Source organism: Arachis hypogaea, chromosome 17 (assembly GCF_003086295.3).
Source record: "Arachis hypogaea cultivar Tifrunner chromosome 17, arahy.Tifrunner.gnm2.J5K5, whole genome shotgun sequence".
Lineage (NCBI taxonomy): Eukaryota > Viridiplantae > Streptophyta > Magnoliopsida > Fabales > Fabaceae > Arachis > Arachis hypogaea.
Genome location: NC_092052.1, coordinates 24,555,046 through 24,567,027, shown reverse-complemented (window position 1 = coordinate 24,567,027; position 11,982 = coordinate 24,555,046). Strand labels below are relative to the sequence as shown.

Genomic DNA, 11,982 nt, shown 5'->3' with positions numbered 1-11,982 from the left:
GGAAGAGGTAATATAAAATAAGGAAGTATAATTAGATAACAATATTCACCACAATTACTATCTCAGTATAATAGAAATGATTAATATATTTACTAATATTATATATAAAGAGTAAGAGAGAGAAATATTCAAAATACTTGTAAAATAAAGAAAGAGAGAAAATATAAGAGAGAGAAGTTGCTATTACTATGCTATGTAAAGAGAGAGAATAGTATTTGTTATTGATTATAGTGTGTTTTTATTAAGCCTCTATTTATACGTGTACATGATGACATATTTTCAAACTACATTTAATAGAGTCATCCTTGATAAACTAAGTTTAATTGGAAATGGGCATCCACATCAGTGTTTATCACAACATATCTATCAATTATTCAATTTTTTATCAATGGAATTCATCTTTTTTTTTTTTAAATAGAATTATCGATTATGGTAAGCATAAATGCATAATACATGTTTTAGTGGGATACAAAATTAACCATATCTCTATTCTAACTCTAATCATACTACCAATACATGCACAATTTCCATCAGCTTTAAACTTTACTTTTGGTGACTAGTTGATGCACTAACACCTCCAAGCAAATCGTTCAGTTTTGCTTCAATGTCTCCATACTTAACATACTTATCAGCATTCTTGCCAAGTTTGGCAACACTTTGGAACCTTCTAATGAAGCTTCCATATGCAGGCAAAAGAGTCTTCACAAGTACAATCATTATATCTTGCCTTAGCTTCTCATCTACATACCAAGAAGACTGAACCCGGCATATATTCTCAAACTCCACGTTGAACATCTTCAGCTTCTTCTTCATTGCCTTTGCCGCACCATTAGGCCGAGTTTGGATGCTGTCACTACTACCATCAAGTTTCAAAATCTCGAGCACCTTGTCCCATGAACTGCTTAGATACCCAGCAAGGTATTGCCTAATTTTTTCAGATTGTTTCTGGAACCAATCATCACCCAAAACGATTCCCAATTCTCTATTTCTCGCCTTTTGAACCATGTAGTGTCGGTTATTCATCAGGAAAACATGGCTTAAAGCAAGGTCCTCAAAAGTTTTTGACTTTGCCTCCAAATTACGGTCAAACATTTCCATAATCCAATTGATTACAGTTTGCATAGACGAAGAATTGGATCCAACTCTCTCATCAAGCTCAGGATACTCTTTCAACAAATGCATGTTCTCTTTAAAAACTTGCTCCAAAGTCTGACGTGAATCACAAGCAATAAGGAGGTAGTTCATCAAGTAGCGAGTATGGGAATGGATGGTGCCGCCAATAGGAGTCATCGTCAGCGGTGTTTGATTGCGAATAAGCGCATACCCTAACTCCATGAAATTTTTCCAAATTGCTTCGCCCAACTTCTTCCAAATGGTAACCGCTTCATTTCTCATCTGATCCTGAAAGATCCTTTCAAAGTCCGGAATCATGTCACGCAATGCCTCAAACAAGTCAAGGATCATGAACAGCCGCTCTGGCGAGGGGCTCGCTGTTGCTACGGCGTTTGCGAAATCTAGAAGCCAGGTGGCAGTTTTGCCGGAGATCTCCATGAACGAGAGATCCGCCGCGGCGGGGAATCCCAAGAAGACTCTGCCGCAGAGTCTGCGCTCTCCGTCAAACAAGATCTTGAGGCAGACGTTGGAGGCCTTGATCCACCTCACCGCCGTGTCCCTCTGGTTCTTCCATGACATGCTGTGAACTTCATCGGTACTCAGCTTCTTCAACCCCAAGCTAGTGAGGCTCTCCTCCAAGAACTCCCGCCGGCAACTTCCATACACTTGTATGAACTGCTCACCAAATCCTCCGTTCACCGCCGTCTGCTGTGCAATCTTGTGGAGGTCGCTAATCGTCTCAGCCAGAAGCGACTCGATCTTGACGTCATAGCTAATCACCGGCACCACCACCACCGGAATCTGTTCCTCATCCTCTTGGGAGTTATTTTCTTCTTCCGCGTTGGTCAACGGTTTGTGGTCTTTGTTTTGTTCTTTCACCTGCTCCGAAATAATTTGAATCAGATCAGAGTTTCTGTTCCGAAGGGCCTCAATACAAGCCACGAGTTGTAAATCATTATTTGATTGTTGTGAATCAACTCTAATGGCTATATGATCTTGATGTTCCAGTTGGAGATCATCGTTTTCTGATTGGGAATCCAAAGAGGATCGAAGAATAACAAGGAAATAACTGAAACAAACTCCAATTGTGCCTAACAACAATCTTAGTTTCATGAGTTGTATTATCAATACTCCAAGAAAGAAATATAGCAGATCCACTTCGAATCCACAGTGAATTTGTCTCGATAAACTGAGCGACATCATAGCAAAAGCGGCACAAGATAGAAGGCTAAACGCATCTGGTTTACCGTTCACGGCTTTGTCGAAAAAGAATGAGTAAGCAGAGGTAACTGTAAGAACTAAAAAAGCCATGTGAGCTCTGAATCGGAGGCTTGAAGAATGTTGCCATACCTTGGCAAAGAATGTGGCAAGGCAAATTATAATACTGAAAACAACGTATATAAACATTTTGGTCAAGTTCCATTTTCCGAATAGGAAGTTGAAAGAGGTGCTGAGAGCGTAACAGAGCAGTCCAACTATGGATGAAGTTAAACCAATGAATCTCCACGGCTCTGGATGCATCAGCCATCTTGGAATTTGGATGGACATAAGCTTCATATTCTTTGTAAAATAAGCTGAGTGAGTAGCAATTGCTTTCTGAGTTGAAGAGAGGAGCCATTTTTAGGTCAAAGACAGAAGCCTACGCTATTAAGAGGAAATTTCAAGGAATTCATTGTTATTTTAAAACATACTTTTGGCAGTCAGCCTCATTCAACTCACTTCCCTTTATATGATAATCATTAGGTTGATTTAATAAAAAATGTTTAAATTTTAAGTACTTGATTGAAATTTTAGATATTTATGGATACTAAACTACAAATTTTAAATTATAATAAAATAATTATTGCATAATTAAGGGACTTCTAATATTTTACTTCTTCATTTTCTAGATATGAAGCATGAGTTTGGTAAGCAGGTAAACATTGGTGACAAAATTTTATTGATAGAATTTTATGTGTAATTTTACAGTGTCGGTTATTCTTTTGGTGGGGTTGGGGGAATAGACATCAATTGAAGTATTTTTCAGTGTGTCTTGATTGTTGAAGAAGCTCAATCTTTTCTGCTTTTAAAGAACCATAATCATGTTTCATTGTTCCCAAATAACAATTTTTCCCGATGTTATCAAGTAACATTTTTTATTGGCCACTATTCTGATAAAGGCATCATAAGTATCTTTTTGTAAAAACGTTATATTGCTGTTGGACAAATTATTAAATTGGTTAATAAATTATTTTTAATAAACTAAAATAAAATTGGTTTATTATAATTATCAGATTCAATTCGATTCGATCGATTTACATAATCTAAACTAAATTATGTTTAAATTTTTTTATTAAAATAATAAATGTATTCCTAATTTTTTATTCTGCAAACATTTTAATTTATAAAAATTTAAAATTATAATTAAGTCCCTAAAAAAAATCCTAACCTTCTACCCTTGCTCTAGCCCAAGTCTAAGCCAAGCCAAGCCAAGTTCAATCTAAATGTCTCACCAATATCTGAATCTGACCCAAAAAAGCCCTAACCTTCGTTGTCGTCTTCTTACTTTGAATCTCGCCGTCAGCTTCCTCCCGCCCTCAGATTCCTTCGCCCAACCAGAAGCTAGTCCCCGATTTGGTGATTTTCAATAAATTCCTCTGTTCTTTTTTTTTTTTTTCAGTTTTGTTGCCCTAATTCATCACTACACTTTTATTTTAATTTTTTCCTGAATTTTGTTACTGAAAATATCACTGAAGTAGTTTTTATTTTTGCTAAAAATTATCATTGACGTGAATTTGTTACTATTTATCACCACCGAACCTTGAATAATTTGTTGAGCTAGTTTCTTTGTTGCTTAAAATCATCACTAAGATGAATTTTGTACTGATTATCATCAATGAAGCTTGAATTTGTTGCTGTCTTGCTCAAATATTTACTTAGCTAAATGTTTTTTTGCTGAAAATGTGAGTTTAATTTATTAGTGATTGAACCTTGAATCTGTTGTTGTCTTGCTGAATAATCACTTAGTACATGAAAATGAATGTTAAAGGGTGATCCCTGCTAGAAATTATTATTTCTCCTTTTTTTGATGATTTACTGTGTAATATCATGGTTAGTTATGAGAGCAGGACAGATTTGTATGGTTGTTCATTTTTTTCGATGATTTGCTGTTTGTTACATGTCTTTGGTTGCTACAAATATTAGCTAAATACATATGATTCATTGGTTAAAATATTTTCTTATTTTTTCTAAGCTTCCTCTAGTCTTTAAGATGATTATTTACACCTTTTTAGTATATGTTTGTATCCCATTGATGTCCTGAAAGCACACTATATTTTATAGCAAAATTCCTAGGTGAGGTTACCTCTTTGACTGCATGACTTTTAAAATAGTGGTGGAGTGGTAGAAATTATATTCATCTATACTTGGCAAAGTTGGCAGGGAAGGTCCACTAGTTTGAAAATGAAATAACTTGCATTATGAATGTACACACATGGCTTTTTCATTCTAGCTGATACGATTACCATGAATGGAGCTTATTAAATTTGAGGGTGATCGGCCTTCTTGTTCATAGATTTTCCTTCTCTGTTATTATGATTTGCCCAAGCAATTCTAACACTTCTATGATGTTTGTATTTATTCAGAATTCAAGGCCTGTTATTCCTTCCGATTGCCCACCTGCAATGCGCGCTTTAATTGAGCAATGTTGGTCCGTGCATCCAGACAAGAGGCCTGAGTTCTGGTAGGTTGTTAAGGTGTTAGAACAATTCGAATCATCACTTGTATTGGACGGAACCTTGACTCTGGTGCAAAACCCTTTGTACCAAGATCATAAGAAAGGGCTTTTTCATTGGATTCAAAAGCTTAGTCCTTCTCATCAAAATAGTGGTCCAGCACTTAAACCTAGATTCTCATGAATCTTTTGAGTAGCCTGACTTTCGTAGCAGTGATAGCACCCCAGGTCCATTGTAATTAAAAAATGGTAAGTTTGGAGTGTAAAAAAGGACAAGAAAAGAAATTTTTTATCTTTTTTTAAAATGCTCTGGTTGTAGTAATCTTTATGAAATTCTTATGGAGGGTAAATTGATTTGTGTACATTGAGGCGAAAGCGTGTTTATTTGTCCTATTGTGCATACACACTAATTATATTGAAGCTATGGCAATGGGTTAGGAGCAGTCTTTCTTCTTGACCACAGTTTCCTGTTTTTGTTTGTTGTTAATACACTTATAAAGTACTCATATTTCTTTTGTTTCTTTAAAGTCTAATATCTCCCAGTTATACATTCTTTTAGTCATTTATTTTTAAAGGAAACTTATTGATGCAATGATATCTGCATAATAACCCAGCAAAGATTAGTTAGTTAACTCCACTTTGTGCTTATTCTGTTCCACCATGCAATTGATCTCTTGATAAGTTTAGTCCTTGACTCATTAGTCTCTTCAATTAACTTAAGCGCATAATCCTGTTTGCCAAATTTTAGTTTATAACAGAATTAGACCAAAACAGGCCATTTACCATGATACATCGATTATGACAACGCTGTAGTTATTACATGTCGCACTTTTATCTTTCATGTTACTATTTTTTTTTTTGTGACTGAAATAAATTAAACAAAGAAAAACAAAACAAACAAAATAAAGAACTGCCTAAATAGAGGGACAATCCCGTTCAAGACTACTCTTAAACTCCTCCCAAGGTGAAAGAAGCTCCACATGCGAAAGTTGTAACTTCATCGCCATCTTTGCCATAGTATTTGCCACCGTGTTTGCATCTCTCATAATCAAACGAAAGTCAACCCGCCAATTCCAATGCATGATATCTCTTATTTTGAGCACCAGTGGATCAATAAACCCAAAACCATCTTGAGTAACAAGATTAAATGCTTCCACACAATCCGTCTCACAAATAACATCTCGTTGACCCACATCCCAAGCTAAGAGATATCCTCTCCAAATAGCAAACAATTCTCCTTGAAGAATACTATTACTCTCAATCATTCCCAAACACCCCTTTTGCCATCTCCCATTACAATCTCTAATAACACAAGCAAAACCAACACTATCACCCGAACCAAAATAACTAGCATCACAATTAATCTTAAAAGTACCAATAGATGGGGGATTCCAAAAACCATTTAGAGTAGAGGGAAGGGACATACGTTGTAATTCAAAAATATTCCTAAGCTCATTTTCTGAAGTTAATGCCAGACAAATCACTTTTTCCGGAGGCCAAGTTTCATGGGGATTAAAGATGTCATTATTCCTTGCTCGCCATATCCACCAAAGTCCCGAAAAGAACTTGAACGGATGCTCTCTGCTATGATACAAGAACCAGTTCTTCAAATCCAAAGGATGACAAGAAATATCCAACCTATGCCAGACAAGCTGAGCTTTTGGACAATCCCGAATACAATGTAAAACTGATTCCTGGCTAGAAAGACATCTTGGACACCTATCCGATGACGACATCCCTCTTCTAAAGCGAAAACTTGCAGTAGGAAGATCCTCCTTAAGACACAACCAAGCCAAAAACTTATGCTTTTCCGAAATAAGCTGACGCCAAAGCCAAAGCCAATTCTCCCGCTCCTCCCAACCAAACAGCTGCTTACACAACCACAAGTAACCATTGCGTGAGTCATAGACTTTGGCAGCAGACCCACTCCAATACCAACCCACTTCCGGACCTGCTTGTTCATCTGGATTGTAAGAGAGAATATTATCTTTCAGATTTTGAGATAAAGGAGAATAAAGAGTATCCAAATGCCACCTACCAACCGACCAAATATCCTGTATCCGGAGATTCGAATCAGAAATGTGAACATAATCCATCTCATTAGATAACCGTCCTTCTCTCCTCCAGCTAGAAAACCAAAAATTCTGGTTCAAATCTCCAATACACCAAGCAAACCCATCCTTCAATACTTCCCAAGCCTTGCAAAGACACCTCCAAATGGGAGAGTCCTTGTTCTTAGGATAACTAAAACAGTCATATAGAGATGATCGGTATTTGGCATCCAACAATTGGACCCATAGCTTGTTTGGCTGCTGGAAAAAAGTCCAAACTAGCTTCCCAAGAAGAGCAATATTTACACAATAAGGATCTCTAATCCCCAAACCTCCATATTTTTTTGGAGTAACCAGTACCTTCCAACTAACAAGATTCAATCCTCTTCCATCAACTTGTCCTTTCCAAAGAAAATTCCTCATCATAGACTCCAATTTACTAATGATTCCTTTGGGAAAAAAATAGAGACCTGCATCTGGTACGTGGGAATAGCAGCAGCAACAGAATTAACCAAGCAGAGGCTACCAGCCCGATTGAGTAAACTTCCTTTCCAGCTTGCTAGCCTACTCCGAATCTTATCCAGGACACCATTGAAAGCTGAACGAGTCACCCTAGAATGGCTAAGGGTAACTCCAAGATACTTGCCCAAGTCCTGGACAAATCTGATAGAGGATACCCCAGTAAAAACCTTTTTTCTTGTTGCAGAGACATTCTTGGAGCAAAGCGCTTTAGACTTCTCAACATTAATCTTCATACCAGATGCTTTGCAAAAAGTCTCTAAAACCAACATCACATTTTGCACTTGTCTCTTTGTAGCTTTACAGAACAAAAGCAAGTCATCCGCAAACATTAAGTGGGATATTCTTGGTCCCCCTCTAGAAATAGCAACCGGCTCCCACAAGCCCAAATCAACCTGATGACTAATAAAGCATGCCAATCGCTCCATACACAACACAAAAAGATAGGGTGACATAGGCTCTCCTTGTCTAAGACCTCGGCTAGGAGTAAAGCCATTCAGACGACTCCCATTCCAAAGAATAGATAAGGAAAAAGCAGTGACACAATTCATAATAAAATTAAGTGTAGGAATAGGAAAACCAAAGCTTTTAAGGGTATGAGCTAAAAACCTCCAGTCAACTCTGTCATAAGCTTTCTCCAGATCAATCTTAAAGGCTAGTGTGCCTTTCTTTGATTTAGTCTTCTTCATAAAGTGGAGGACTTCTTGAGCAATAATGATGTTGTCAGGAGTTCTTCGTCCCGGAATAAATCCTCCTTGAAGCGGGCCAACAATCTCCGCAAGATGAGGACGAAGCCTATTAACAAGGACCTTCGTGATGATCTTGTAAACTATATTGCAGAGACTAATCGGCCTGAAATCTTTCATAGATACCGGTGATTCAACCTTTGGAATGAGAACCAGTAAAGTCTCCAACATTCTCGGATCAAGAGGAACACCAGAGAATGCCTGCTTAACCATCTTCCAAACATCAAGACCAATGATCTCCCAATATTCTTTGAAGAAGAAAGCTTAAAACCCATCAGAACCCGGAGCTTTAAAAGAGTTCATGTGAAAAGCAGCTGCTTTGACTTCCTCCATAATAACTGGTGCCGTAAGGTTATTGCAAGCTTCCTCATTCAGAGAAGGAAGAGGCACATCACCAAGGCAACCCAAATCAACATCATCCAAATGACAGAATAAGCTTTTATAGAAAGACTCTGCTTCTTGACTCAGAACCTCTGGATCAGTTTCCCACACTCCATCCTTGAGAAAAAGGCCATGAATCTTATTACGCTTCCTTCGCGCAAGAGTTTGAATATGAAAGAATCTTGTATTCCTATCCCCGAACCTTACCCACTGCTCTCTGGACTTTTGGAACCATATGAGCTCTTCTTGCACTAGAGTATTATTATAATCATCAAGCAACTGTTGCTCTTTCTGACGTAAATAAATACTATCCACCACTTCCAAACTCTTTTGTAAATAATTAATCTGCTACTCTAATTCACATTTCTTAACAAAAATGTTACCAAATACCTTCGAGTTAAACTCTAGTGAATTCTTCTGTACTTCCGAAAGCTTGCCATGAATTCCTCTATTACCAGACCACCATGACTGGTTCACAATATCCCTATACCCAGGGTGAGTAGCCCAAGCAGCAACAAATCGGAAAGGTCGATTCCCTTTAGGCTGAGGACGACCTTTACAACGCACCAGAATAGGGCAATGATCAGACTGAAGCCTATTTAAAACTTCTGCATAAGCCTCTGGAAAGATAGATAACCAACTACTATTTATACAGACTCGATCAAGCTTTTTTGCCACGTCAACATAATTTTTCACCCTCCTGTACCAAGAAAACTGCCTCCCAATAGTCTTCAGATCAAACAAACCACTATCCCCTAATGAAGTAGCAAATATGTCGGCTCTTTGATGAAAAAATTGACAGCCCTTAGATTCATGAGAAAATTTGACTTCATTAAAATCACCAAGAACAATCCAAGGTCCTTGAAAAATCATGGATTGTGCAACAAGATAATCCCAAAGGAGAACCCTTTTATTAAATTGAGGACTGCCATAAATACCACTACACCTCCAAATTAAATTATCAAAGTGAACCTCAACAGTAACACCCTGATCAAAAGCATCAATGAACTTACAACAAACACCCTTCGTAGAGGATAGAAACCAAATACCTCCCTTATGCCCCTCTGCTTCTACTATACCAACAGAGTGATACCCCAACCTTTTCCAAAATAATTTTAAATGCTGAAAAGGGGAGTGAGTTTCAACCACAATAAAGAAAACAGGTCTAAATTTCCTAACAAGTTCCTTACAATGCACCCGGGCTAACTTATTAGAAGCACCCTTAATATTCCAAACAATCATATTTAAACTATCCATAAATAATAGGGACAGAATAAATAAGAACATAAACTCTAAACAGAATCACCAACCTCAATAGGTGGTTTGTCCTGCGGTACTGGCACACTCTGATCCTCAATAATTGCCACCTTTGGACCTCCTGACACTGCACCTGCCATGCTTCCATCTACTAAGGTTTCCTCCGTTGTGCCACCATTTTTATCAACTGGCGAGTTCTACAAGGAAGAAGGCCGAGGACGCTTCCGTAGAGAGATTCCACGACGTGCAGGAGTTATGCGCGATGGAGATGGCGCAATTTCATGTTTTTCTCGCTTCCCCATCCTAATGCCAATTGATTTGCCTCTATCACCATGCAAATTGGGCCTTGGAACCCTTCTCGAACCAAACTTGTGCTGCTTTCCATCTTGGTCCTTCAAACCTGATGACTGGCCCATTGTGAATTTTTCCTTACACAGCACTTGTTGCCAGCCCTCTCCATCATCCATGCATGCCTCATTAACATGACCATCAGGCACGTGAGGAGCCAATGATTCCGTAACTACATCCTTCCCTTTAACAACTCCTAATTTCTCACCAAAATTACAAGGATTCTCACCCAAATTACGAGCTTCTGATTCAGCCTCTTGTTGAATCTCATGATTGTTGTGTGGCACTAATGTCGGGGCTTTATTATTTTTTTCATCACCAAAGGAATTTCCGTTTTCTTCCAAGGACTCATTCTCCATGCACAACGATTTATCATGCCCATACCGTGCACAAGTAGCACAAATCAACTGTAAACTCTCGTACTCCACTTCATAAGTCACACCCTCCACTATAATATGTTTGATTACAGGCAACTCAAGATTAATTTGAACACAAGCTCGGGCATATTTTCCTCTTTCTGCAAGCTTAGTAGCCAAATCTACTTTCACCGGAATCCCTATTGCAGAAGCAATTCGCAGCATTGCTTGTTCCTGGTAGCACCAAATTGGAAGTCCCGAGACTCGAATCCATACCAGCATTGATCCAAAGGATTTTTCGCATGGCCTAAAATCCACATCCCATGGCTTTACTGCAACATAGTGACCGTCTATCAACCACGGGCCACCAAGAATGACTTTCTCACGATCCGCAGCAATATCAAATTTAACCAAAAAATATCCAAACCCCACATCCAACAAATCAAACCCGCCTTTGATGCGCCATACTATCCGAAGCTTATGCATGAGAGCTGTGTAGCCATAATGCTTATCCAGCACCTTGATCACGATGGCTTCCTTATAAGGTTCAGCTAGACAGCTCTTTGCCTCCTTGGTAAAACTGACACTTGGTGGACGAGAATCACCCTACTTACCTATCACCGTCGCGATACCATCCCCAGATAAAGACCCTACTAATGCAAAGGCCTTAGACTTTTCTGCACCAATGACTTTATCTCTAAAAGAGACCTTGGATGGCTTTTCTAACCCCTCTCGAGAAGAACCCTCCTTAACACTGGATGCACACCCACCCACGCTCTCCCCCTTATCTCTTCCGATGGCATGACCATCTTCTTCACCGTGTTTCACCCTCAACCGCTCACCCCCGCTCTCTCCTTCTCTCATTCTCCTTGAGTCTTTCATGTTACTGTTTATTTTGCCAGAGCCATATACTAAACTTAGGGAAAAGAAAAGAAAAGGGGAGTATTGGGAAAGAGCTATAATTGCTAAATATTGATAGATTTTACCACGGTCTGTGCCAGCTGATTGGACCAATTTTAAACTCTAGGATACTAGCACCAAATTGTGCAGTAACTAAAACAGAAAGACCACTCCAAATTTAACTCTTACAGGTAATATCGAAGCTTTCCCTTTTTGGTATCCTGCTTTATGGGATTATATAGCTTATCAGTTGCGACCTCCATCTTTGCATTAGATTATTTTGGTATTTCAACAACATAATTGAAGACACCATCACCCAATCGCAATGGAATATCATGCCAAGGAGAAAATTGCATATTTTTCACTAAATCATTTCAGTGGGTACAAGGATACAACTCATTCTTACAACATTCTTCTTTACATATCTAGTCATATAAGAGCTTTCACATTTCCTAATTTACTTGACCACGGAATGCAGAAATTATAAATGCAATTTTCTTGGTTGGAATAGATTCAATGCATTTCTGTATAACATGATTCCCATTTTGATCACGTACACATCTCATAACATGTCCATCTAGCTCACGAACAAAGCTAGG

At 38.3% G+C, this 11,982-nt stretch overlaps 1 protein-coding gene across 1 annotated transcript; it reads right to left on the bottom strand.

Moving 5' to 3' along the window:
* Window positions 1-212: 212 nt before the first annotated feature.
* LOC112766668 (exocyst complex component EXO70B1-like) lies at window positions 213-2,881 on the bottom strand. The gene has a single exon (XM_025812565.3). The coding sequence runs from the start codon at window positions 2,668-2,670 to the stop codon at window positions 544-546; it is 2,127 nt and encodes a 708-aa protein (XP_025668350.1). The 5' UTR covers window positions 2,671-2,881; the 3' UTR covers window positions 213-543.
* Between the last annotated feature and the right edge of the window lie 9,101 nt (window positions 2,882-11,982).